Genomic DNA, 27,988 nt, shown 5'->3' on the forward strand with positions numbered 1-27,988 from the left:
GCTAGTTCTCAAGAATCCCACATAAATAGATGTTATTTGTTAGGATGTCTAACTAAGAATGTATCTGATGTATATTATCCTCAGAATTGTGCAGGCTTACATTGAATGAGTCACCTGTTTGGTTTCAGCTTCCGTGAGGAAGGCAGGGCAAGGAACCCACTCCCACCTGGCTTTAGGCTCTGAGTAATTATTTTAAATTCACAGGCTCATACTCCAGAGCTTTGCCGTGTTTGGGTCTGGCTGCAATGCTTGCTTGGTCTCTGCAGACTGCTTTTTTGCACTTTTATTGAAACCTAGACATGCAGTCTCAGGTAAAAGGAACAAGGTAACTAGCTTTTAGAGTGAGGTTTATGTTTCTGCAGCTAAGACGTGGGCTGTGCTTACTGTGCACGGTGGCTGCGGCACCAGAGGCCAGCGTTTCTGTGCCGTCCACAGGTTTCTGTTGTCTCCCTGTCCTGTTTGGTTTTTCTAGGGTCTTTGTCCCTATGAGTCTGAGGTCTGCTGTTCTTCCTGCTGCAATCCCCACTCTGCTATGGAGCCCCCCCTTCCCCCGCCCCCGCCCCGAGGACGTGAGAGTCCCTGTTTGCTCATTCCATCATCCCTGTCACCTGTGGGTCTGTTTCTATTGACTGCTTTTTCTCCTAATCATGTTTCTCATTGGTAGGTCATCTAGTAATTTTCGATTGAATTGTAGACATGAACATTATGTTGTGGACTGCTGGACTGTGGTATATTTATTCCAGGTGTTAGATTTTATTGACCAGAGTTAAGTTACTAGGAATCTCGGTGATCTTTCTGTGGCCCGTGAGTAAGCTTCCTTCGCGTAGATTCAGAGTCAACATTTGTCTCAGGCTGGCTTATGACTGAGATGCACCTTCAGCTGAACGCTCCTAAGGCTCACCTGTGGATGGTGGGAAGCCGTCTTCTACTTCTGTCTGTGAGAATTGTTCTCTGCCTCGCCTGGCGTGTGCCTCTTAGGTAGACATCTGGAGCTTGTTCCATTAGCGATCCCATCCTCTCTGATCCTACAACCCCGGCTCCTCAGTCCTCCATGCCTCCTCACCTCAGTGAAGCAGGCATGTCCCATGTCTGTCCTCCCTCCATATTCTCTGACCTGGAAAGTGCCTGGGGAGAGAAAACAGGTACACCCCAGGCTCCCTTTGGGGACCACGGTTTTGTGCCCCCCCCCCCCGTTACATTTCTAGAGTCAGGTTTGTTTCTATACATTTATCCAGTTTCCTAATGTTTGCAGCAAGAGGTAAATGCAGTCCCTGTTACACCAACATAAATGGAAGCCTGGGGTTGATTTAACACAGTGGCGTTAGGGAAATGTAGACCTGGTGTTGAAATCTAGTCTCACTTGTTCTGACTTCAAAACCCACACCCATAGCCACTGGTATTTATATCAGATTTTAACCTGTAAATAAATTCCCCATGCGCAGATGAAGTTCGCCCCCAATTCTGTACATGTTTTCCTTAAAAAAAAAAAAAGGCTTGAAATTTTTCAGAAAAATGTTAAAATAATTTTATGTGGGGAATGGAACTACGGAGATATTTTCTATTTAGATTCTCTGTAATTACTATTATATCAGCAACCAGTACATTTTGATTTTATATATTAATGATTTAAAAATTTTCAAAAAATAACCTTTTTCAAATTCAATCTTTTTTTTTTTTTAATGAGAAGAAATAAGTGATTCCCAAAAATCAATCAGGGCTATTGAGGAGCATATGCCCTACCATTTTATGTATGATGATATCAATATCTACCATCTGTAATAATCTGGTATAGACCAGTGGGTGTGGCTCAGTGGTTGAGCATCAGCCCATGAACCAGGAGGCTGATTAGAATCCGGTCAGGGCACATGCTGGGGTTGCTGGCTCAATCCCCAGTAGTAGGCAGTAAATTAATGATGTTTCTTTCTCATTGATGTTTCTATCTCATTATCCCTCTCCCCTCCTCTCTCTAAAATTAATAAAAAATTTAAATTATTATTTTTTTAAACCTGGTATAGAGGGTTAGAGAGGAAGCACAGCTTCCTTCCCAGCCACCACCTTCAGAGGCAGCTGCTAATGTGCAGGCAGGGAGGATGGAGAGGAAAAGTAAGGCTGGCAGGGGCGTGTATGCACCAAGTCTAATCATCTTCAACCAGCGCAGGCTACCCTGAGTATAGAGTGATTATGACCAAACCTCAGATTCCTGCCTCACCTTCAATGTCTTTGACTCCTGGGACGTATCACTTTCTGTGCTGCAGTTTCAAAGCTGTCGTGATCACAGATTTAACTCTCAACTCTTCTCATTTGTTTCACGTGGCAGACTCTTAATTATCTGAGCTGCAAATTAATTGCATTGTGAGGCACCCTGAGAGGCTCAGGGTGTGGGTGCTGTGCAAAGGCAGGCAGGTTGGCTGACACACCTGTGTCTCCTTGGAAGCCAACACAGGCCTGAGCTCTTGGTGCAGAAAGTAAACCGGTGTCCCTCGTAACTCTCCCGCCGCCAGTAAACAACCCCGCGGATTTCCTTTTCTTCTCCTTCTTAATTTAAGAACTTGGCTGTCAGTGCGCTGGGGTGTAAATAAAATCCATAGCCCCACTGCTAGTTCCCATGTCCCGGAGCCTTCGCACAGAGGACCATATTTATGTAAACATGTATATCTTATGTATATATATATATATATTTCCCTAATTTATGGGGGGGGGGAATATCCAGCTTGGCTATTAATGTCCAGCAGTAAATCTGAAGCCGAGGTGTTTCCAGGTGTACCAGGACTTCCAGAGGCCTGAGCAGGCGTCTGACGTTTGCTTTTCTCCTCACGCAGGGGACGTCCTGCAGGGCGACCACGGGGCTGTGGAGTTACACTAGGTCCATTCAGACGTTCTAGGCCCATAATGATTGGTTTAAAGTCATCGGCAAGGTATCTTTTTTTTTTTTTTCATTTTATTGATTTTTTACAGAGAGGAAGGGAGAGGGATAGAGTTAGAAATATCGATGAGAGAGAAACATCGATCAGCTGCCTCCTGCACATCTCCCACTGGGGATGTGCCCGCAACCCAGGTACATGCCCTTGACCGGAACCGAACCTGGGACCTTTCAGTCCGCAGGCCGACGCTCTATCCACTGAGCCAAACCGGTTTCGGCAGCAAGGTATCTTAAAATTCCCTGTTTGAACGTCTAAATACTCATTTGGCTCATTGTGCTGAGTAGCTAGAGAGCAGAATATTCCCCCACACATATTTGCCCCACGTGCCCCGGAATGTATTCTGAAACCTAGTCTTTTATTACTTTTAAAATATATGTTTTTATTGATTTCAGAGCGGAAGGGAGAGAGAGACAGAAACATCAAGGATGAGAGAGAATTGTGGATCAGCTGCCTCCTGCATGCCCCCTACTGGGGATCGATCCTGCAACCCTGGCATGTGCCCTGACCAGGAATTGAACTGGCACCTCCTGGTTCATGGGTCAACGCTCAACCACTGAGCCACATCGACCAGGCCCTGGCCCCATTTGATAATCATGACAATAAGCAATTCATGAGCCTTCCTTTTGGTACAGACTTCACATTCTGTGATATTTCCCCCTTTGACCCTCTTCCAAAGCCTGCCCTGTGCCCGTTATCTCTAGTTGCAGGTGAGGATCCAGCTGAGGCTCCGAAGGCTAGGGATCTACACTGTGTCACAGAATCGACCCGTGTCTTCCCACCCTGTGTCAGTGCCTCCATGATCAGGTGCATATCACTGTGGCTCCTCAGTCCCTGGGGCAGCCTCGGTGGAAGGGCAGACCAGTGCCTGCCGGCCAGCAGCCTCTTCCCAAGGGGCCTGGGTGGACACTGACCGCCCCCAGGATCCCGAGGACATGTGGATCCCCCGGCAGAGACGTCTCCTCCCTCCGTGCCCTGAGCTTGCTTTTCTGCAGAGCTCGCGGATTTATCCCTATTGTGTCCCCACGGGACAGCCCTCCGCCCAGGCTCTGTATGAATATTTCAAGTCGGGAAACGAGAGCAGCTGGCCCAGCAGCCTGAAATGTTAACAAAGGCTCTTCGCCCGTTTCCTTTCTCCGCTTCAGTCCCTTCGATTAAAAATGGCCACTGACGGGATTTTCTGAAATGAGGTTCGAGTTCAGAATAATCCCAACGTAAGCATCTCTGAGAACGGGTTCTCTGGACCAGCTTCTACTTAAAAACTCGGTATGGCCTGGATTTAAGCTGCGGATAATGAGGTTTAAGAAATCCAGGCGAGAAATAGAAGCTTTCTCAAACGGCACCAGTAATGAAAATTCTATTTATGGGCTGAAAGTATGGAATTGAAACACAGTTCCTACGACTGTGTGGAGAGCTTTCATTTAACTTCCAATTAAGGTTGAGCTCGGCCAGATGGTTAACGAATGTATCTCCATCTTTGATAAAAGTAATAGAATGCTCACTCAGGAAAAGCATACGGATGAGAGAATGGAGTGTCTGTCCCTGTTTAAGGTGGTACACTTATGTAAGAAGCAGGAAACCAGAGGGGTGGGGAGGAGAGAAAGAAAGAAAGAAAAAAGAAAGAAGAGAAGAGAACGGAAAAGAAAAGAAAAGAAAAGAAAAGAAAAGAAAAGAAAAGAAAAGGAAAGAAAAGAAAGGAAAGGAAAGAAGGAAGGAAGGAAGGAAGGAAGGAAGGAAGGGAGGGAGGAAGGGAGGGAGGAAGGAAGGAGGAAATGATTGGAGGACTTTGCTTTTATAATCTGGCCAAATATTTCCATAACTGTGAGGCCCCATTTCAAGCCAACTTGGTTTAGAAAATTGGGAGGAAATGAGAAAAGGCTTTGGCAACTCCCCCTTTCGCATCCGAGGTCCGTGAGGGGCTCACCTCTGGGCTGAGGAGACTCAGCATGAGAGACTTGCTTCCGATTGGTTTTCTTTGCTGGGGTTTGTATCCAAGCTCAACTTCTACCTCATATTTGTGAAGATAATAAAAGGGGGGCAGGGGGAGGCTGTAGCTGAAAGGGAGAGGTGAGCAGAAATGGCAGATGTCTGTAGTTAGGATGATGGCGCCATTGATTGTGACTTACCTTCTAATGGCAAAGTTTCACGAGATTTCACAATGATCTCTCTCCCTAAGGCCCGCCCCTCAGGGGTCTCCACGGCTGGGTGCATTCTTCACGCGGCTTCAGAAAAGAGAGGGTGAAATCTAAGCAGTTTATTTAGTGCCTTCATGGGACGTTCTCCCCAAAAGGGGGACTTGTCCTTAGAATGCATATGTGTTTACGTTGCCTCTGATTTGCATTGATTCTCTCTGACTCTCTATACAGTCCCATTACCAGTCAAACAGAGTCCTGGCCTTCTTGCTTAGCAGTGATGTAACAAATCTGACCACAGTCTCAACATTTAAATAGTGTCTATGGATCTTACAAGACTGCTTGATATTTTTCCCACCGGAAACTTGTTAACATGAAATGTGGCCACAGTATGCACTTGATAAGACTTAAATTTAAGGAAAAAAAGGGTTTTTTGTGTTTTTTTTTTACTGTTTGAGTGATTGCTTTTGGATCGTAGAGCTGCTTTGAGAATTCTCAACTATCTCAACTATAAAACGGGATATCCAGAAGGAATGCGCCAAATCCCATAATTCAATCTCACAGACAGACATGAGCCGGGCAGATGTCGGACCCAGGTGTTCAGAATCTACCCATCAAGTCCTTGTTGACAGAAATCAGCAGGAGTATAACTCAGACAGGCTGAGGCCAAAAAGAGATCCATTGATGGACTGAAACGCTCGGAGGGAGATCTTTGGCCTGGGGCATAGCGTGAGCGACACGTGTGAAGAATTCTGTTACTCCTTTCCCATTGCCTGAGCTTTGGCTTTCATGGATCCTCTCTCCATGTGGGGAAAAGCTCTGTGTTTATATCCCACAGTCCGAACAAATGCCCATGAAAAGAGATTTGCTCTTCCGGAGCTCTTCCGAAAGCCATCCCAGAACCTTGTCTGGCTGCCTGATTGGGTGGCCGTGGCTCCCTGGTGGACCAGTGACAGCGGCCACAGTGCAGAGTCTCTGATGCAGGACCTGAATCACGTGCTCTGTCAGCTCAGGCAGCTGGAAGGGGATTGTCAGGAAGAGGGGTGGGTGCTGACCTTGAGGGTGGGAGCCATCGGCATCTGGGAGGCTCGGGGACCGGAAGGGGCACTGACATTCCCTCCTGCACTGCTCCCCTTGGAATGGGGTCCCTGTGGAGCAGGGGTGGGGAATCCTTTTTTCTGCCAAGGGCCATCTGGATATTTATGACATCATCCGTGGGCCATGCAAAATCATCAACCTAAAAATTAACCTGCTATATTAGGTCAAACATTTAACTCACTCATCCCTCATGCCTCGGCAGGGCCAGACCCAATGACTGTCTGGGCCTTAGACGGCCCGCAGGCTGGACGTTCCCCACCCCTGCTGGAGAGGACAGCCACTTCCTCCGTCCAGGGAGTGATGCTCATCCAGAGAGACCGGTGGCATCACTGAGCTCCTTGGGGCGGAGGAAAGTCAGAATAGCTGAGGTTGGTGGGACTTGTTCTTTTTGCCCCCACGTCACATGGAGACCCACTTTCTGCAAATCCATAGATGTCAGAGCCACCAGAGGAGGGTCTTACAATGGCTTTGGGGTGTGTGAAGCAAAGAAGCCGGGACACAAACCCCAGCTCCACTGCTTTTAGTTACAGGGAGAGGCAGTGAAATCATATGTACAGGTCATCCATGTGGATAGTGCCTAGCACATCGTGTGTGCTGAGTAATCAGTAGCCATTGGTGGTGATAGTGTTACGATCATTATCATTAAATATCAAACCCTTCTGTTACTGGCTCAGAGATTTAGATATTTAGTTAGGTTAAAAGTTGAGCCTTGTCTTCACAATCAAACTAATGGACTGTGATATAAGCATGGAAAGTACTCTCTACTGAAATTATTTTTTGTCTGAATGCCAGTGATCACAACCATTTCTAGTCGGATACTGCGCGTGTCTTTGTGATAAACCTCAGAGATACACTGGCACAAAGAGATAAAAGGCTGGGCATTCACACAAGTATCACAGCCTCTATTATCTCCCTTTGTAAATAAACATTCTTAGAATTTTTTATTACATGGGTAATGCATGCTCATTGTAGGAAAATAATGGAAAATGGAGATAAACAGAAAGAGGAGAATGAAAGACATCCAAGGCCTCCCAACCCAGGGCTAAGAACTTCTCACATGTTCACAGATGCATGACGTGTGTTTAAAAACTGGACAGCTCTGCATCTAGCACAGAGTTCAGACCAGGTGATGATCCTTCTGTGTGAACAAATTCTCCTGCAGAAATTTATTCTCACGTGTGTCAGTTTGGTATTCCGTAAAGCGAATGGACAGAAAACCAGTTCTCTGAGGTTAACTGTGGCAGGAATATGCCATTTTACTAAAATGTCAACCTCATTTTGTGCTAAGTGGGCAAGGCTTTTCAAAAAGACAGAAACTAAATTTATGATAATAGTGATTTTATTTTGTGTTAAAATTCAAGGCTTGTAACTATCTGGTAATTCTGAAACAATAGATGGAATCAAACATCGACTCAGAGTAGGTTTTCTGACAACATGCGAGGCTCTGTATGACTGTCTACGCCGACAGTGTCTTCAGCAGGTCCGTGCTCTCTCAGAGGCCCCTCTGGGTCATCACCACCCACTTTTGGCAGTGGGCTCCCCATTCGAACTCCACAGACTCTTGGCCACCACTTTTCATGTGGTTAGAAGTTTCTCCCGCGTCACTTTTGTCAACATGAAAAAAATCCTGCTTCTTCTACAAAGTTGACACTTTGGCTTTGCTAAATAATTATATTAGTATCGATTTACAACATATCAAATATAAATATTTAGATCACCTGTCAATCTCAAAGGGAACGAAGAGGGGCATGCTTGGAGAAAGGGAGAGACGTTAATGTAAATGGATGGGGATTGGTTTTATAAATACTAGAGGCCGGATGCACGGAATTTGTGCAAGAGCAGGCCTTCCTTCCCCCCGCAGCCGGCACCGGCTTCCCTCTGACATCCGGGGCCCCCGGCTTCCCTCTCAGCCCTGGCTTCGCCGGGAAGGACATCTGGTCTAATTAGCATATTACACTTTTATTATTCTAGATAGTTTATTAGAGAATGTGGTCCTATTGTGACTTTATATTAAACATGTAAAGGTGAGGGCTTCTAAGCCACAGATTCCTAAGTTCACTCTTCACTGTCAGACATTAAGTTTACATATTAAAAGTATATTCATATTGGACTAAAGCTATCAGATCTATGATATTAAACTACATTCCTATAAACAAAGGAACTCTTTACACATTCTCTCTAACAGGAGACAGGGTACTATTCAGTCATTCATAGATTATTGTTGTTTCGCTTTTTGTAACACAGGGTGATGAGTATTTTTTGAGGCTCATGGAGCATGCTCTCCCAATTCACAATACTGATCCCCTTGGTAATCTAGCTCACCCATCACCCATGTCTTTAGGTGCCTGCTGGGACCAATTTAGCTTTAGAGGAATCTACCACTTTCTTAGAATCCACAAATACAGACAGAGCTTGCCTCCTCTGAGATGCCATGTCCTTTGGGCAATTTCTTGAATGTGTTTAAATTGATATCATCTCAGGGCCATCTCTGCAGCCTATGCCCTTTGTTTACGTTCCTGCAATTTACAAATAGATTCATTTTTTATTATTTGTTTATGGCACGTCACTCCACTAGTCTGTCAGCAGTGTGAGGCCAGAGAACATGTTTATTTTGCTCAGCAATTCATTCTCTGGTCAGAGCACCGTGACTGCGGGTGGCAGGCCCTGAATGAGGTGTTACAGGCGCTGATGGAGTGAATGCAAGTGGCTGCATGACCAGCACGCGAGCCTCGGGGGTGATTCATTGGAGGGTTTCCCTGAGAGTTCATGTTAAGGACACTCCCATTTTACCCTGTTGTCACAAGACCCAACCGGATCGTGTTCTAACGCGGTGTAACTGTTCAGTCCAGTCCCCGATATTAGTTGGAGGAGGTTGGACGGAAGCCCGTTGCCAGGGAAAGTCAAGTACAGCAAATCCCAGGCTACCCTTGAAATCCCGAACTTTCAACAGGAAGACGAAGGCTTCTACGAATGCACTGCAGGCAACCTGCGCGGGAGGAACCTGGCGAAGGGCCGGCTCGTTTTCTACGGTGAGCTCACGGAATGTCACGTGCATGCGGGTATCTGGTGCCGTCCCGTGTAGTAAACTGTGATAGCCATGAGCACGTTCTGGAGACATGCCCGAGGACAGGCCGGGAAGCCACGTGTCCGGGTTGGGTTGCAGGAGGCGAGTCTCAGCGTGGTCTGTGCATGCCGTCGCTTAATCTACTTGCCGTGGCAAGATCAGCCGTGTCCTGTGGAAGCCACAGACCTGTATAACCTGAAGCACCATGGGATCCACTTACTTCCCGTGGGACAGTCAGCGGTAGCCTGGGACTTCCTTTAAGTACAGAAGGAGGAGACAGTGACAAGGGACAGGAGCATAATGCTGAGTGTAGTTGTCAATATCTGTTTCTGTTTCCTAGATATTGCCTACTTGTATGTAGGTAACAGAAAACCACAGTCATTACTTCATTGAAAAATAGGTTTGCCTCAGTTACCACAATATATTGTGCATATAAGAGAGATGATAAACGTGCATATTCCCTAAAGGCTGTCTTTATGTTTCTCCCATCCCAGCCAAGATACAACATTTGCATTGAAGTCACTTATTTTTTCATCAAATAAACTATAAAATAGACCACAGAATTACCAAAATACAGAGGTGAGGGAATTTGCTTTCCAAATTCCCTCACCTTCTGTACTAAATTTAATATATCTGTCCTAGAAAACTTTTGAAAACTGTATTTACACGTGGCCCAAAATGCCTTTCTCTATGACATGTTTGTAGATGACATGTTACTAATCATCGATAAAGTAATTGGAGAAAAATGCCTTTTTGATAACTAGCCATGTCAGAAGTATTGATATCATCAGCTCATAGGCATGCCACGCGAGTGTCCTGTGGGGACCAGGTAATGTGCCTCAGTTATATTAGCTCCCATTTCCTCCTGGATTTCAATTTTAACCTGGAATGAAAACTACTATGTTATATATAGAACATGATTCCCTGGTGATTATTTCTGTACGCCTGCATGTATGTGTATTTACCTTTCTGCATTTATTCTTTCCAATAGCTCCTTCGTCTTAAAGGAAAGTCTCTGGACTCTAGCATCTTTTGTAAATAAAATAATGAGGATGTGACTGGGAGTTTTTGAGTGGTACCAGGCTTCTGAGCATGGGCTAGTTTTTAATAGATTTCTCACTTTTCTGTTAAATAGACAAAGATAAAACCAAGAGGTTGAGCAGAAGATGGAGATATCTATAAATTGAAAATCAATAGTAAAGCGATCCCTCCTACATTGATACAGTAGCTGTTAGCTTACATAGAAGTTTTCATAAACACAAGCTCCTGTAGTTCTCATAATAATAAGAGGCAGAAATAACCTTCAGTGACATTACAGGTAGGAAGCCTTAGGTGAACTGAGCAAGCTCTCACAGGTCACATTTGTCGGGTCTAAGACGAGAACTGTGAACAATTTTCCTAAACGAGGCTCTTCCCACCTGCCCTCCGCCCTCAGCATGGCCACCTACACCCTTGCACGGGGATCTCACCAAACCAACTGGCTTCAAAACATCAATTCATACCCTACCTGTTTGAGTGACAGCCAGGACAATCCTCCCTTCCCCCTGAATAACACGTTCACATCAACGATCCCAGGTGACCTTTGCCTCATGACTATGTAGAACCGCCTCTGGTTAGAGATAAGGTTTTGGAAAATGCATGCCCAGGACTAAGTTAGGTGCAGAACCCATAGCCACTCCACAGTCCTTATTCCTGGCGTGAGTTTTATTGGGGGGGAGGGGAAACGAGTGGGGCGGGTAGGTGAGGGAAAGGGTGATCCTCCAACTAAAATACGATGAGGCTCAGATTGGAGTTATACTTCCAGCTACTGTGTTGAATTATGTCTGATACAGATACACTTACTTTTAGTTAATTCAGGTCAAGTGTAATCGGTGGTCTTTGCACACAAAGGGTTCAGATTGGGTCTACATTTTCTAATCTGACCCACGCACTAATACTTGGCCTGGAATGATTATCTGGCCTCGTTCTGAACTTGGACCTTTTCCTACACCCCAAGTTGTCAGAGACCTACCAAGAGCTGCAGCATGATTTCTGTGGCCCCATATGGAGACCCAGCCTGTCCGGTGCTTCCACACCGAATCAGCTGCCCTTGGTAGCTGCCAACCTCGGCACGGAGCAGGGAACCTCGATAACCAACTGACTTGTCACACAGTTGCTCTGTCTCTCTTTGGAACAGCCCCTCCAGAATGGGAACAAAAAATCCAGGACACATACCTGTCCATTTACGACAGCTTGTTTTGGGAATGCAAAGCCAGAGGAAAGCCCCGGCCTTGGTACACCTGGTTAAAGAATGGTGAGCGCCTTGGTGCAGAGGTAAGCAAAGGTGTCCATATGAAACTCCCTGCTCTGGTGGGGAAACTGTCACAAACAGGAACAATACTAACATTGATGGAGTGTGCAGTAGGTGCTGGGGAACATAACAGACTTTAGATATACTAATTGATTTAATCCTTAGACAAACTCAAAGGAGCTATTAATAATGTCCCCATTTTTCCCACTGAGGAGACTAAGGGGAGAGAAGACCATCACTTGCAGAGCCGCGTACTGTCAGCACTAGATTTACATCCAGGCATCACCACCATCATCACCATCACCATCACCATCACCATCATTGTTCATATCTACTGAACTCTCCTCTGAGACAGGCCCTGTTACATGTTCCCTGCCTTATTTTATTATATCCTCATGACAACCTTAGGAGAGACACACTGATTATTTCTTTATGGAGATGAAGAAATTTGCCTTCAGAGAAGTTTGGCCACTGTTCAAGGCCATGCAGCAGCTAGGGAATGTTGGGATCAGTATTCTGAACTTTGTCCACCTGGTTCTGGGACCCAGGTCTTCATCATACCCAGTGTCTTGCTTTCGTGAAAACCAACGACTGTCTAACCCTGTTTTTCAGCATTTTCCAATCTCATGCATGCGTTCTTCTACACTCCACAGAAAGTGAGGCAGAGCTGCTTCTTTCACATCAAATTATCCAAATCATTGTGTTAATTTTCCCTTTTGCTTTGCACATGGAGGCACAGCCAGAGACAAAAAAAAAAAAAAAGAAAGAAAAGAAAAAAAAAAAGACATCTGTTGTTTAGAGGCCGAACATAATGACGCTCTCTGTTCTGGCTTCATTGGGACTTCCCTGCATGCCTTCCGCCCAGAACACCCTCCATTTCCTCAGCTGACTTGTTTCTCTTCAGAGGATGGTACTAGGGACCTTGAAATAGTTCGTTTTGGGTTGTGTTTGCAATGTGAAATGATTTCATAATTCGCACTCAAAATTGTCACTCTGCGCCCCAAATGGGAATCCGTAATGGGTCTGGGCTGTGTAAGCTCACCTTATAGTTGGCTGCAGAAGAGAAATGCAGCCCCCGCTACGTATGATGCAATTAGAAAATTCCCGAGTGATCCATCCAAGTCTTTTTGAGACCTTGTGATGAGAAGGCAAGGATCCATTCTAACTCGGATATCCGTGACTAATATAGTCAATAATGGGAATAATTGGAATGGTGATGTGTTCCAAATTAGATCCTATATAAAGGAATGTAACATACACTCTATGTAGATCATGCCAATTTCCACAGGAATGAGATAACAGAGTACACTAAAATGACACTGGGCATATTTCCATTTTTCTTAACGTCAGGAAGCTGCTCGGGGTCCTTCTGCGTACGCAGCTCATCTTCATAAGCATCAGTTCGCATCATAGCACAGAGATTGCACAGACGGTTCATAATCGGCCCTGATGAAGAGAACGCCCGCGTTAACATCCCAGCCTCTTTACATGACTCCTTTTTTTATTAGGAGAGAATTCAAGTAGAAAATGGGACACTCACCATAACTATGCTGAATGTGTCTGACTCCGGTGTCTACCAGTGCGCTGCCGAAAACAAACACCACACAATCTATGCAAACGCGGAGCTGAGAGTATTAGGTAAGGCCTGCATGTATAACCATGAGATTCAGAATGAGATTGAGCAAGACGTGACTAGACAGAATCTTGGCCCAGTTCTTCTGTGACTCAGAAATTGCTTTCCCTTGAAACAATGGGGACATGTCTACTAGTAAGTTAGCTTTTGAAAAATGTAGGTGATTCCTATTCTGGTTGGGGAATCAGCCAGGGCTCCCGGAGGCGCCACCCCTGGGCCCACCCAACCAAGAGGCTCCTCTAAGCTTGTCCCAGCTGAGGTTTTGAATATAATGCAGAAAGTTCCAGCAGGAATGTTTTCAGGTGCAAATAAAAATAAAACCAAGGAAAGGAAATCTCAGTTTACAGTGACTTCACAAACAGGGCTTCCTTTATCTCTTAAGGAGAAGGTCAGGGGTGATGGCTGAGCCTGACACAGCACCATGGTGATGTCATTCTTTTTTAAACAAATATATTTTTATTGAGATCAGAGAGGAGGAGAGAGGGAGAGACAGACAGAAACATGAATGATGAGAGAGAATCACTGATCGGCTGCCTCCTGCACACCCCCTACTGGGGATCAAGCCCACCACCTGGGCATGTGCCCTAACCACGAACCGAACTGTGACCTCCTGGTTCATAGGTTGACGCTCAACCACTGAGCCACACGGCTGGGCAGGGTGTCATTCTTTACACGTTCCTCAGGCTGCAGCCTCGTGGTTCTGGGAGGCCTGCTGTAGCTGCCAACATCAAGTCCCTGTTCGAGGCAGATGAGAGAGGCCATGGGACTGACGTGTCTCTCCCTCTCCTTGGAAGAGCAAAATCCCAAGTCCTTGCAGCATCCCTTTTACGTCAGGGACCAGAACCCAGCCAGGGACCACGGTGCAGGATTGGTGGAGTTTCCCACAGTCCCCCTGCTTCTTACCATGATGGCTCGTTCCCTCAGCAGACCTTTACTGAGCATTCACACAATGCAGAGCCTGGGGCTGCAGGGAGAGGAAGCTAAGCACAGTCCCTCTGGTGTTGCGGTCGACAACTGGGGTCCGCGGACCACTGCTGGTCCATGAGGTCCCAAAGGTTGGCGACCGCTGCATATGGCTCGCATTCCTGCAGATTAATTATGTGAGTGATTCAACAGCTTTAAAACATTTTGTTTTTTAGCTTCAGCTCCTGATTTCTCCAAAAATCCCATTAAAAAAACTTCAGTGGTTCAAGTTGGCGGTGATGTTGCCATTGAGTGCAGACCGCGGGCCTTCCCCAGGGCCACCGTCTCCTGGAGCCGAGGTGCGCGGGGCCTGGGGCGCAGCCGAAGGTGAGTGGGTCTTCGCTTGTGTGTTTTCACCGTTTGAAATATCTGGGAATATAATGCCTGGTTTGTGAGGTCTTTCCAAATCCCCTCCCACATGATAACCCACAACTGCTTATCTGGGTATTCGGAAGTGCCCACATGGCAGAAACATCAAAGAGCCTCCCAGAGCTGAGACAGGCTGCGTAGGTGGCTGCAGTACATTCAGGGCTTGGAATAGATATAGTTTCAAAACTCCTTTAAGACCTCTTCCTCTATCCGGCCTGTAGATTTTTCCTGACCCCCTCCCCCCCCCCCCACCGTGGAGGAAGAAGAGTGGTGCACAAGGGGAGGGAGACTCACACCCACACACCTGGCCTGTGTCTTTCAAATGGTCACACAGGTGTCCGCTCCCCACAGCATGAGCTCCGCACCTGAGCCAAGGAGAGAGGCTCCGGAGAAGGAAGTGGTTTCCTCCCAAAAGATGTGGAGGAGATTCCTGTTGCCGGGGGAGCTCTGACAGAGAGAACAGGGAGGGAGAGAGGGAGAGAGGGAGGGAAGAAGGGAGGACAGGAGGAAGGAAGGAAGGAAGGAAGGAAGGAAGGAAGGAAGGAAGGAAGGAAGGAAGGAAGGAAGGAAGGGAGGGAGGGAGGGAGGGAGGGAGGGAGGGAGGGAGGGAGGGAGGAAGGAAGGGTGGGAGGGAGGGTGGGAGGGAGGGAGGGTGGGTTTTTAGTTTTTGACCTTGGAAATACCTGTACAGGGAAAAGTACCTTTTTACTCTCAGTTATAAAATTTCTACATGGTCCTGTCTACTTTGAAATGTCATTGTCACTAACTCTTGCTTCCAATAAAGCGTAACTACCTGGGGATGGTTGAGAGGGCTCTAAAGACGCCTATTTAAAGGAATCACACTGCATTGCCTACTTATATAAATGGTGCCATAGATATATGTCGGCAATTTCCTCCACTCTTGTGTGAACCGAGACTGCGCACACCACAGCCAGTCAGGGATGAGGCCGCGGCGTGAGGCCAGGTCTCCTGTCCCCACACAGGCCTTTCCTGCTGTGTGGATTATGGGAACTACTCAACTCTGTATGTTCCAAAGGGCTGTCATCAAAGGATTTAACCAAATTTCACATCAAGCAACAGTTCTCAGTGTGGTTCCCATGTTCTTATCGGCCTGTGTGCACGACTGAAGCCAGGGCTATTTCAGGAGCTCTGCCTTAGGGGGCTGTCCCCGTGGCGGCTGTCAGAGCCGCGAGTTCTCCTCCAACTGAAATAGGTCGACAGCACCGCAGACACACACCCACACGGAAGAAGGCCCGGGTATGTTCCTTCGGAGAGAGTGGGGTGTTCAACACAGAGCCCTTGGGGGAATGGGAAACCAGGGTTCTGGTCCCAGTTCTATCACTGGCCAGTGACCTGACCTTGGGCAAAACACTTGGCCCACTTGTTCCCTCTGAGGTCACTGTTTCCGGGATTTATTGAAGATGAAATGATAGGAAAGCACCTTTAAGAAGCATGAACCACTATCCCAGGCAGTGATGTCGGGACAGAGATCACATATTTGAAATCAATGCAGCTGTTCACCTGGCAGGTGTACTGGCACATTCAGTCCTAGTGATAATTGTGTCCCTGATCCTGAATTTTCCCAAATGGCCAAGTGACTGAGCCAAACATGGTCATTTCTGAGAATGGTCACAACAGGTGGCATGATCTGGCTGGATGGGTCGGGGGTGACAGAGCCCTGAATGCCAACTATAAGCACCCCCAGGGTCCTGCGCCCCATCTTTAGTTCACCGCATGAGGCCCAGCACTAGCATAAACCTGGAGCATGGAGGAGCGTCAGTAGACATTTGCTGAGTCACTAAATTGCCGGGGTCCAACCCCAGCGGGTCCAGGGGTTCCCAAAGGTGTAGACGGAGTCGGCGAAGAAGGAATGACACGGAGACAGCGTTCAGTTGATCAGCAGCCTAGCCAGGATCTCCAGCCAAGTTCTGGTCTCGATCTCCAGAGAGGTTCTGCTTAGGCTCTCCAGAGAGGTTCTGTCCAGGTACTCCAGTCAGGTTCAGTCACCAGGTTCTAGTCAGGTTCTCTTGCCAATTTCTGTAGTCAGGTTCAGTCCAGGATCCCTTGCCATGTTCTCCCGCTAGGCTCTGTCTCTAGGCTCCGAGGCCAGTCCCTGTCCAGGATCCTCCGGCATGCTCTCTCCAGCGAAGTTCTTCTGTCTCTAGAGAACGTTCTGTGTAGGTTCTGTGCCTAGGCTCTGTCTCTCTTGGTCCTGTCTTCCAAGCCCTGTCTGAGTTCTGTCTCTTGCTGTCTTGTTCTGAGTTCTGTGTATTTCTGTCTTGTTACAACTGTATTTATACCAGTTGATTCAATCCTATCAATCTCTATTACAAAGGTTAGGGCGTTTCTTATCTCCATTCCAGGGAGAAAAGGTTATGTAGTTTAAGCATGATTGTTCGTAGTTAAAGGGATTAATTACCCGCCTGGCACTTACTTGAGGGGTTTTATTCCCTCCCTAACTTCAGGGGAAAATCCCTACCTGGGGATTCAACCTTTCTCGGAGAGGTGACCTTGGTTAAAACACAGCGCCAAGAAGGTGAGCAAATATATTAAGAACCATATGCCATATATGCCAGGTCCCTTGAAACAGCAAGGATGGACCGGCTCCCGGCACTAAATCAATGGATGTCAGAATTTACTTTGTTTTGCTTATGTCCACCTGCCTTAAAGTGAAACCCAAAACTCATTTAATAATTAATAGGTCCATGATGTGTTCATTCATTCATTCTGTAAATATTTAATGAGCTCCTATTCTAGCCCAACTGCTAAACTAGGGAAACATGTGGATAAGGCGTTGAGCTGACCACCTATGCCTCACACATTATCCTTTCCTAAGGAAGAGTTTTCTGTAAAGTTAATGGAGTCTGAGGATCTGCATTCAAGTCCCAACTCTGCTCCTCACTCAGTCGATAACTTCCAGCAAGTCCTTTTTTAAAAAAATTGATCTCAGAGAGGAAGGGAGAGGGAGAGAGAGATAGAAACATCAATGATGAGAGAGAATCATGGATCGGCTGCCTCCTGCACGCTCCCTACTGGGGATCAAGCCTGCAACTTGGACATGTGCCCTGACCTGGAATCGAACTGTGACCTCCTGGTTCCTAGGTCAATGCTCAACTACTGAGCCACACAGGCTGGGCCCAGCCAGTCCTTTCCCTTCATGGGTCCTTTGCTGAGTCACTTGAAAATGGTGAAAATCGTGCTCCTCTCAGATGGTTGTATGAGACTTGGTGACAGGGCAGTGTGTGTGTGGGGGGGCAGGGTGATTGGGTGGGTTTACTGCTGGGGTCCAGCCTTAATGCGAACCCCAGGACAGGTCCTCACCTCCTCGCCTGGTGACACTGCAGCCCCTGTCATGGAAGTCAGAGGGCACAGATGATGCTGAGCTCTCGGGGCATTCACACGTGACCGGGGCACCAAGCCCACACCTGCCAAGTTTGATTAATGGCTCTTTTTTCCCTTGTGGATCCACTTAGCGAGTGAAGACAGAAACCAAAGGTCTGGATTTATCTCCGTCTGCCCGGTGATCCCTGGGGCATTCACCAGGAAGTGTTTGCCCTGGACACACAGATGTGTCCTCTGAAGGGACATTAACCAAGTGGGCATACAAGCTCAGAATGGCAGCAATGAGAGAGGGAGAGAGATGCTTTCTACTGTTGAAGGTATAATAACTGAATTCATAAGTACTCTACCACATTTCTTCCTCATGTTCCTAAAAAACCTCAACTCTATCCCAGTTCTCCCTAATTCCCAAAATAAAACACAGCAATATGTCAGGCAAATGGGCATTCATAAAGAAAATAACCATTTTAAGTGCTTCCTGTATGCTGGGCAGTATACCAGACACTTGCAATATTCCAAAAAATGTAAGGACCCTTTTTGTCACATTCCGATACATTTCTGAGAAACGAAGTTGACACAGAGCACATGGGTATGTTTGTACCACGTTTGCCACAGAGAGCCAGGGACAAAGACGTCATGAATGAGGCCGAGCTCATTCCCCAAGAATCGGGTCCCTGGAGGACAGAGATTCTGTCCCTTGGCCCTTGGTCTCAGAAAGGGACCACTGGCCACAGACTTCACCAAGCGGACGCTGGACACCTAGGAGCCAACTGCATTAAACGCACTCCCCACCCTCCCCAGCTCAGAGAGTATTATGGGTAGTTGCACCCAGATCTGCCATCGGGGTTCAGCCTGGATCACCCTACATCAATCACCCTACACCTTACATCCTGCGTGGCCCTGGCCTTAGCAAACGCATGTACCAGTGGGAACAGCGGACCCAGTTAGGTGGCATGGAATCTAGTAAAGGAGATTATTTAGTACTTTTGCCTTTGGAATAAAACTTGGAGGGCCCTGCCCTGGCCAGTGTGCTCAGGGGTTGGAGCGTCAGCCTGTGGACTAAAGGGTTAAGGGCAGGCACCTCGGTTGCAGGCTGGATCCCCAGCTTCGGTTGGGGTCTGTGCAGGAGGCAACCAGTCAATGTGTCTCTCTCCCATAGATGTTTCTCTCTCTCCCCCACCTCCCTTCCAATCTCTCTAAGAAAAAATACCCTCGGATGAAGTTTAACAAAAAAACTTGGCGGGCCCTCTCTACTTACATCCCCAGGCACTCTAGCCCGGAGACGCCCTCTTAGGCCCAGGTTCCACGGTGGGACAGGGCTGGGGGCGGGGGCATGGAGAGAAGTCAGGAAGAGTGGAGGGAAAGCAGAGACCAGGGGAAGGAGACAGGACGAGAGGGGAGCAGGGCGTTCTCTGTGGTAGTCATTGAGGGAGCACTAGATCTTTCTTCCGCCGTGGGTAGAAGGTGCCTTTGGGCAGACCTGTCTGGAGACCCTTGACACGGACACACAGAGGGACCAGGATAAACCAGCTTGTCTTCATCCTGCCACTTGATCAACCCGACGGTCCTTCCTTTCGTTACAGAGCCCACTGCCCTGCATGGAGCTGCCCCACTGTCTCCGGGAGCCTCAGGCCCACCTGCCCCGTGGGCAGCATGCTGGCAGCCTGGAGCCAGGGGCCAGCACTGCATGCTCACTTCCCCCTGGCCCTGCTCTGTGTGTCTCTCAATGTCTCCTTTTTAAAAAATACATATTTTTATTGATTTTTAGAGAGAGAGAGGGATAAAGAGATAGAAACATCAAAGAGAGAGGAACATCATCGATCAGCTGCCTCCTGCACAGCCCCTACTGGGGTTTGAGCCTGCAACTGAGGAATGTGCTCTTGACAGGAATCGAACCTGGGACCCTTCAGTCTGCAGGCCAGTGCTATATCCACTGAGCAAAACTGGCCGGCATTCAATGTCTCTTTTCTAAATAACCACCATGCCTCTTTCTCCTGCCTTTACCCCCTAGTGCTCAGCCTTAATCAAGACCCCATCCACACATGCCTCTTCCATGCAGCTGCAGCCAGGATATGGCTGCCAGTAGGCCGGCCACCCCGCCCCTTTCTCTCCCCGGCAGAGCTCCCTAATAACCAGCAAATAAACCTGATTGTATTTTGTATCACCAGCTCCTTAATGCAGTCGTGCTTAGTACATCAGGTAGCGTGATATCCAGGAGGACAACGAACCATATGCCCAGTGTTCGAGGGAGAGTGACAGGCTGCATAATGCCTGGCTCATTCCCGCCTCCCCTCCGCGCTGCCTCTGTGTAATGAAATTTTACATCGTTCACACGCGGCTCCTGAGAGCCTTGTTACGGCGAGGCCCTGCGAGGGAATACAAGCGAAGATGTCAGGAGGGATGTCAGCCACCATCTGCCGCCGCTGCCTCCGTCCCGCGAAGATATCATGAGCCCAGATCCCGAGGGTGCCCATCAGTCTGGCCCTCACTTTTCCTTCTCGTCACCCAGCGTTCCTGACTCTGTCCCCGGCCTCTCCGGCCTGGGCACTGACCATGGTCAGGCTGCATGCAGCACCACCTGCCTGCGTACTCCCACAGCTCTGCTCAGGAAAGGTGTAAGGCCCACCTGCCCCCACCTGCCCCCACCGGCCCCCACCTGCCCTTACTTGCCACCGCCGCCCACAGCTGCCCTGGGTTAGACAATCCTTGATGATGGGAGATGACATCCCATAGCTTCAACCCAGGGCAGAGAGGACTAAGTAGAATTCCCCCAGCACACAGCTCCTCCCACCAATTCCTGCACCGCATCCTACACAGAAAGGTGTGAGCTCCGTGCGGAGGGGCTGGGAGGTTGCAGACTGTCCCTGGGTTTCACCTGTGATTCCTGGAGGCAGCAGGTGGGCACACAGCTCCCAGAGCCACGCCCACGGCTGTGAGGCCCTTCCAGGGAGCAGGGTGGGGAATCGAATTTTATAAATTCTCCCTCTCTGCTACCAAGAGAAGCTCCGGAGATAAGAGAAAACACTGGTTTGGCGCAAACTATTACTTAAAAGCTACGAACTTCAGCGAGTCACTTGTTCTTCCCGAACTTGGCTCCCTGTACTGAAACACCCAGCTCTTCCTCCCCTCATGGCTGAGGAGACGCAAGTGCTCGGCCCACTTATTTATTCACTTATTTATTTCTTTGTGGTTACCCCTCACCTGAGGGTATTTTCCACTGATTTTTAAAGAGAGCGGAAAGGAGGGGGAGAGACAGAGAAAAACATCTATTGGTTGCCTCCCGCACATGCCCCAACCAGGGCTGGGGAGGAGCCTGCAGCCAATACCTTTACAAAACATGAATACACTTCACCTTGCCATGGTGTCCAGTCACTTTCCTGCTTTTCGTTAATTTCCGAGTGACATTTATATCTTCCAAAGTTTACATAAATATTCAATAGCAATGATTTCATAGGCATAAAAGGTCAGTTATTATTGCAGTTTAGACAAATAACCTTTTGTTCTTGGTTTGATTCGGGTTGAAGAAGTGATTACTTGGTGTGCTTACAGTAAAAGGAGCCTTACTCAGGACACAGGTGTACGGTTACACCCACACCTGCGGGCAGACGCCGGCGGGCATGCAGGACATAAATAACAGAAGTAACCAGATAGAAATAGGATTGCTGTCTGGACAGAGATTATGATCCAGTTGAAAAAGTAGCCCGGCCAATGTTGCTCAGTGGTTGTGTGGAGCTATGAACCAGAGGTCACGGTTCAATTCCCGGACAGGGCACATGCCCAGGTTGCAGGCTCTTTCCCCAGTGTGGGGCATGCAGGAGGCAGCCAATCAATGATTCTCTCTCATCATTGATGTTTCTATCTCTCCCTTTCCTCTTTGAAATCAATAAAAATATATTTTTTACAAAAGTAAAATTCAAACCCTTTGTGTGGAAGCCAGTCTTTCAACATCTTTTCAACGAAGAGCAAGTCTGGGCATTTCCTGACTCACTGGCTATTATTTTCCCATTTCTGGAGTATTTATTTATTTATTTATTTTTGCTTTTTTTCCATGGTAGAACTGTTTTTTTTCCCCCAGTGAAATTTATGCAAGCACCCATTTCAGAAAACATTTGAAATTGAAGTAATCAACTGATGTCCCAGAGGTCCCCACTGCCTCTCCTCCCTGCCCCCAAGAACCCCAGATCTCCTGAGAGCACAGTGTGAGATTACTGCTTTGAGTGACAAATCACAGATTCTCAAGTGTGACTTGTCAAACTGCTCATTTATTTATAAGCACAGTTGCAAACCCAGTTGACAGGCCTGCAGAATGTTCGAGTTTATAAATGTGAATGCGCTCAGTCTCCTGAGAGAGGCGGGGAGGTAGGTACCACCTGTGCAGAGAGGCACATATTACCATCACCACAGATGAGATGGAGATGGGGACATAGTCCCTCCCTCAGCTGCAGGCCCAGAGAGGGCCTCTTCCAGGACAGGAGGGCGGGGGGTCAGGTTCCTTACTTGGCTGCTCCTGCAGGGTCAGGTTCCTGTATGCGGCCAGGTCAAGGTTCATGCCGCTTTCCTGTCTGTAAGGGACATATTTCCCCATGATCCCCCCAAAAACAAACTCATTTTGTGAGTCAGCCAACAGGTAACTCTGACTACGTGAGGGGTGTTCACATATACTTAGCTCATACATTTTCATTCTACCTCAGATTAAGTTGACCAATCCAGACAGCAATCCAGCCTCCCCAAACTTGACCCTGAGTCTCATCCTATATAATAAAGAGCTAACATGCTAATTAGACCGAACAGCAGAATGACTGTCTGGACAACCTTCGGTACGAAGCCTGGGCTGCGAGTGGGAGCCCCTGGCATGAATTTTGTGCACCGGGCCCCTAGTCATCAACACTAATAAAAGAGAAAAATGGTAATTGGCGTACGAGCTACCCTTTTCATTGGCTAATCAGGGCTATATGCAAATTAACTGCCAACTGAGATGGCAGTTAACTGCCAACAAGATGGCGGTTAATTTGCATATGTAGGCACAATGCAGGGAGGCCAAAGGGAAAGCAGGAAGAAGCCCCCTGCCACTGACAGTGATCAGAAACCCAGGGGGGAGCTAAGAGCTGGGGGGCAGGGCAAAGGCGGCCCTGGGGCCGCCTTTGCCCTGCCCCCCAGCCATCGGAGAATCAGGTGCCTTTTCCGCCCTGGCCAGTGATAGCAGGAAGTAGGGGTGGAGCCAGTGATGGGAGCTGGGCACGGTCGAAGCTGGCAGTCCCAGGAGCTAGGGGTCCCTTGCCTGGGCCTAAAGCGAAGCCCACGATTGTGGGGCCACTGCAGCTGCGGGTCCCCGCTGCCCGGGCCGAACGCCTAGGCCAGAGGCATCAGGCCTGGGCAAGGGGCCGATCCTGCGATTGGAGGGTGATGGGGGTCAACGCCTGAGGGCTCCCAGTATGTGAGAGGGGGCAGGCTGGGCTGAGGGACACTCCCCCCCCCACACACACCCAGTGCATGGGGATCAGCGGAGCCGCGAGGCCTCCCGGCACCGGCATCAGTGTGACAGGGGGCAGTGCCCAAACCCCCTGAACCCCCTGATCGCCCTGCGGCTCTGTGTGCAACAGGGGGCGGGGCCACAACCTCCCTGTCCGCCCTGCTCTGTTCGGGACAGGGGAAGGCGCCCCAACCCCCTGATCGCTCTGCGGCTCTGTGTGTGACAGGGTGCAGTGCCCCAACCCCCTGATCGGCCCTGCTCTGTGTGTGACAGGGTGTGGTGCCCCAACCCCCTCCCCCCCCAACGGGTCCTGCTCTGTGTGTGACGGGGTAGAGCCATAACCTCCCCTTCGGCCCTGCCCTGAGTGTGAGAGTGGCGGCGCCCCAACCCCTCTGATGGGCTCTGCTCTGTGAGTGACAGGGGCCAGCGCCCCAACCCCCTGATTGGCCCTGCTCTGTGCGTGACAGGGGGTTGCGCCGCAACCTCCCCATCAACCCTGCCTTGAGTGTGACAGGGGGCGGTGCCCCAACCCCCCAATCGGCCCTACCCTGAGCGTGACTGAGAGTGGCATCGCAACCTCCTGATCCTCCCTGCTCTGTGCATGACATGGGGCGGTGCCCCAACTCCCCAAATGGCCCTGCTCTGAGCCCGACCAGGGGCTGCCCTCTGCCACCTGGCAGCAGGTCTAAGCCAGCAGGTCATTATCTCCCGAGGGGTCCCAGACTGGGAGAGGGCACAGGCCGGGCTGAGGGACCCCCCCCCTCCCTCCCCGAGTGCACAAATTTTTGTGCACCGGGCCTCTAGTGTAATAATAATAACAGTAACATCCATCTGTGGAGTTCCTGTCATGGATAGACAGTGTGTTAAGATGTTAGATACATCATTGGTTTTAGTTTTCACAAGTTACCAATGAAGGCGTATCATTTATTCATATTTTTAAAAGATATTTTTATTGATTTTAGAGATGAAGGGAGAGGGAGAGAGATAGAAACATCAATGATGAGAGAGAATCACTGACCCGCTGCCTCCTGCACGCCCCACTCTGGGACTGGAGCCTGTAACCTGGGCATGTGCCCTTGACCCGGAATGGAAACATGACCTCCTGGTTCATAGGTTGATGCTTAACCACTGACGTACACCAGCCAGGCCCTCCCACTGCCTTTTCAGTGGGTTCTCCCCAGTTTTTTCTTTTAAGTCCTGTGTTCACAACTTTTTTGTCCTTGGCCAACTTCTTAATTTCCTATCTTTTGATTGCTTGAGCTGCAAGACGTGTTAGCATATGCATCTGCATTAATTCTCTCGTGTTGTCTCAGGTGCCCAAGAGTATGCAGCAAACAGGTTGCTTTTTCTTTACCTTTCCCTCCATCTCCCCACAAGCTTGGGACTCCTCTTGCCCCCTCCCTGCCCTGCGGCCCGGGTTCATGGAGCTCAGCCTCCCGTCTGATGCTGCTATCTGTGTTTAAGCATATTTCCTCACAGGGGCTGGTAATCAGCCCACACGCCCTGGTGGGCCATTGGCACAGACACATCACAACCCCATAACTGCATCCTTCAGCACTGCCCGCACCTGCCACCTCAAATCTGTCATAACTCAGTCACCCAGGGTCGAGTCCGTGTTAGTGTGTTGTGTCAGCCACCATGAAGCTGGCGCTAAATGGCCTGCGTGTGTTAAATGAGGAGTCACACAGTCTGAGGAATTATGAGCTCTGAGTGTTTGGCGCCTGGTGTTGGCTTGTAAGTTTAGGGCAGTAGAATGAGAAACTTGACTTTGTGACGCATGGCTGTTTATACCAGCAATTACGTCTTAGACATAAAATACAACTGCAGATATTGGGGATTAAAAACATTAGACACTGCGGCAGTCATGTTCTTATTTCATGTAAATCGTCTGAGTCCATTTCTACTCCCCGCGTGTAACACCTCTGCACAGCCCTGGGCTGGTTAACCCCATTAGCTGTATAATGGCCTGGATCTTCTTCGATTGCTGGGTTTCTGGGAAGCATAACGTTAGCTATTGAATCTGTTTAAAATAGATATTCCTCCAGCGCGTTGAGAATGTTTTATAAAAAGGACAGATCAGAGCCCCACGCTGCCTGGGTTTCCCCAGACACCTGAGAAACACGCACTTTCTCAGGAAACGTAGCAAAATTCAATTGATGTGCTACCGGTTTGGGAGGCCCCTCGGGTAGGTTTCCATTTTGGTTTAATTTTTCGATCTGCCCACCCCCTCCACGCAGACACAGTCACACCCCGGCCTGGTGCGACTGTGCGAGGAGCCACGGAGCACTGTGATCAGTGGGGGCCCCGGGACAGAGGCTCAGGACACACCACAGATGGCACTGCTGTTTTCTGTGAACCAGCTGAATAACTAGGAGCCTGCCAACAGGGCCCACATTCACATAATCAGCAATTTCATGACAGCCTTCACTGGACCTTCAGTTTTATGGTTGAGAGTTTACAAAGGAGTAATTACCCGCAAGTCTTATTCCTGATCAGCCAGGTCTGAATGAGTTTCTCTGGCTGGATGCGTACCCTGCGTCCCACGGCGCAGACCTGACAGCCCTCAGTCCAGTCACCACCATGTTCATACCCAGAGCCAGCGCTCATTTTAAACAAAGCAGTTATTTGACTAAGTGACCTCTAGTTAGTTCACGGAATTCGCTGATCTACACTAATAAAAGAGAAAAATGGTAATTGGCGTACGGCGATACCTTTTTCATTGGCTAATCAGGGCTATATGCAAATTAACTGCCAACTAAGATTGGCAGTTAACTGCCAACAAGATGGCGGTTAATTTGCATATGTAGGCACAATGCAGGGAGGCGAAAGGGAAAGCAGGAAGAAGCCCCCTGCCACTGACAGTGATCGGAAACCCAGCGGGGAGCTAAGAGCTGGGGGGCAGGGCAAAGGCGGCCCTGGGGCCGCCTTTACCCTGCCCCCCAGCCATGATCAGAGAATCGGGTGCCTTTTCCGCCCTGGCCAGTGATAGCAGGAAGTAGGGGTGGAGCCAGTGATGGGAGCTGGGCACGGTCGAAGCTGGCAGTCCCAGGAGTTAGGGGCCCCTTGCCTGGGCCTAAAGCGGAGCCCATGATCGCGGGGCCACTGCAGCTGTGGGTCCCCACTGCCCAAGCCGACGCCTCAGTCAGAGGCATCCTGCAGGAGCAGGGGCGGAGGCCACGCGATCGCGGCGCGCCCCCCCCCCCCCCCCCCCGCTGCCACTGCAGGTTCCCGCTGCTCGGGCCGGACACCTAGGCCAGAGGCGTCAGGCCTGGGCAAGGGGCCGATCCTGCGATTGGAGGGTGATGGGGGTCAACGCCTGAGGGCTCCCAGTATGTGAGAGGGGGCAGGCTGGGCTGAGGAACACTCCCCCCCCCCACCCAGTGCACGAATTTCGTGCACCGGGCCCCTAGTAATGTTTATAAACATACATCCAGGCCTAGGAAGAAAAAGCCAAAGCTTTTCGAGTAGATATACTAGTAAACAGAAATCACATATTAATTAACTACTTATGGCTGTCTATATCCTTGGAGGATATAAGGAGATAAAGAATGCGAGCTGCCATATTGGGGATACTCTATCCTCTAGACTAGGGGTGGGGAACATCTGGCCCTCAGGCCCTAGAAGGCCCAAGAAATCATTTGGTCTGGCCTTGCCAAGGCATCAGGGGTGAGAAATTAAATGTCTGACCAAATATAGCATCTTAATTTTTATGTTGGTAATTCTGTGTGGCCCGAGAATGATGTTATAAATATCCAAATGGCCCTTGGCAAATAAAAGGTTCCCCACCCCTTTTATGCTCCAGACTTATGCTCAGCATTTTAACATCCTTCTTTATTTTTTTTTTATATTTTATTGATTTTTTACAGAGAGGAGGGGAGAGGGATAGAAAGTTAGAAACATCGATGAGAGAGAAGCATCGATCAGCTGCCTCCTGCACACCCCCTACTGGGGATGTGCCTGCAACCCAGGTACATGCCCTTGACCGGAATCGAACCTGAGACCCTTCAGTCCCAGGCTGATGCTCTATCCAATGAGCCAAACCAGCCAGGGCTCATCCTTCTTAATTTTAAAACAAACTTATGTTGTTATTGCTACTATGATCCATATTTTGCATGTAAAATTTGAAAATCAAGCAAGCGATCCCAAGCGACACAGCCAACAGGGGCAGCCAGAGAGTCAAAGAGAGTCCAGAGTCTCAGAACCCATCACTCCCCTCAAGAACTTGCAGTAGACTGAGGGGGTGAAGACTTGTCTGAACAGGAAATTATGACAAAGGATTAAGAGCATGAAATGGAGCAAAGATTGTCTTTTCAAGAAATAGGGCTGGGTCATCTTGACAACCATATGCCAAATAAATCCTATATAATAAAGAGCAAATACGCTAATTAGACCAAACAGCAGAATGACCGTCCAGACGACCTTCCAGACGAAGCCAGGGCTGTGAGGGCCGAGCCCCTTGCACAGATTTCTTGCATCGGGCTTTTAGTAAATAAATAAAAGGACCCCAACACAGGCCTTACACCCTTCCCCCCAAAATAACTCAAAACTGATTTACAGACCTAAAAGTGGAACAGAAAACTATAAAATCCAGGAAGATAATAGGATGAAACTGAGACAACCTTGGGTGTGGTGATGACCTTTTAGATACCACTAGGAGGGCAGATCCAGGAAAGAAAGGCATGATAAGCTAGACTTCATTCCAATTAAAATCG

At 48.7% G+C, this 27,988-nt stretch overlaps 1 protein-coding gene across 1 annotated transcript in view; it reads left to right on the forward strand.

The window, feature by feature from the left end:
- The window catches only part of CNTN6 (contactin 6), a 157,586-nt gene that overhangs the window by 92,794 nt on the left and 36,804 nt on the right, over positions 1-27,988 (forward strand). The window contains 4 exon segments of the mRNA XM_059664557.1: positions 8,993-9,177; positions 11,389-11,525; positions 13,011-13,140; positions 14,275-14,425. Of these exon segments, the coding sequence (XP_059520540.1) occupies positions 8,993-9,177; positions 11,389-11,525; positions 13,011-13,140; positions 14,275-14,425 (603 nt within the window).

Source organism: Myotis daubentonii, chromosome 14 (genome assembly GCF_963259705.1).
Source record: "Myotis daubentonii chromosome 14, mMyoDau2.1, whole genome shotgun sequence".
Lineage (NCBI taxonomy): Eukaryota > Metazoa > Chordata > Mammalia > Chiroptera > Vespertilionidae > Myotis > Myotis daubentonii.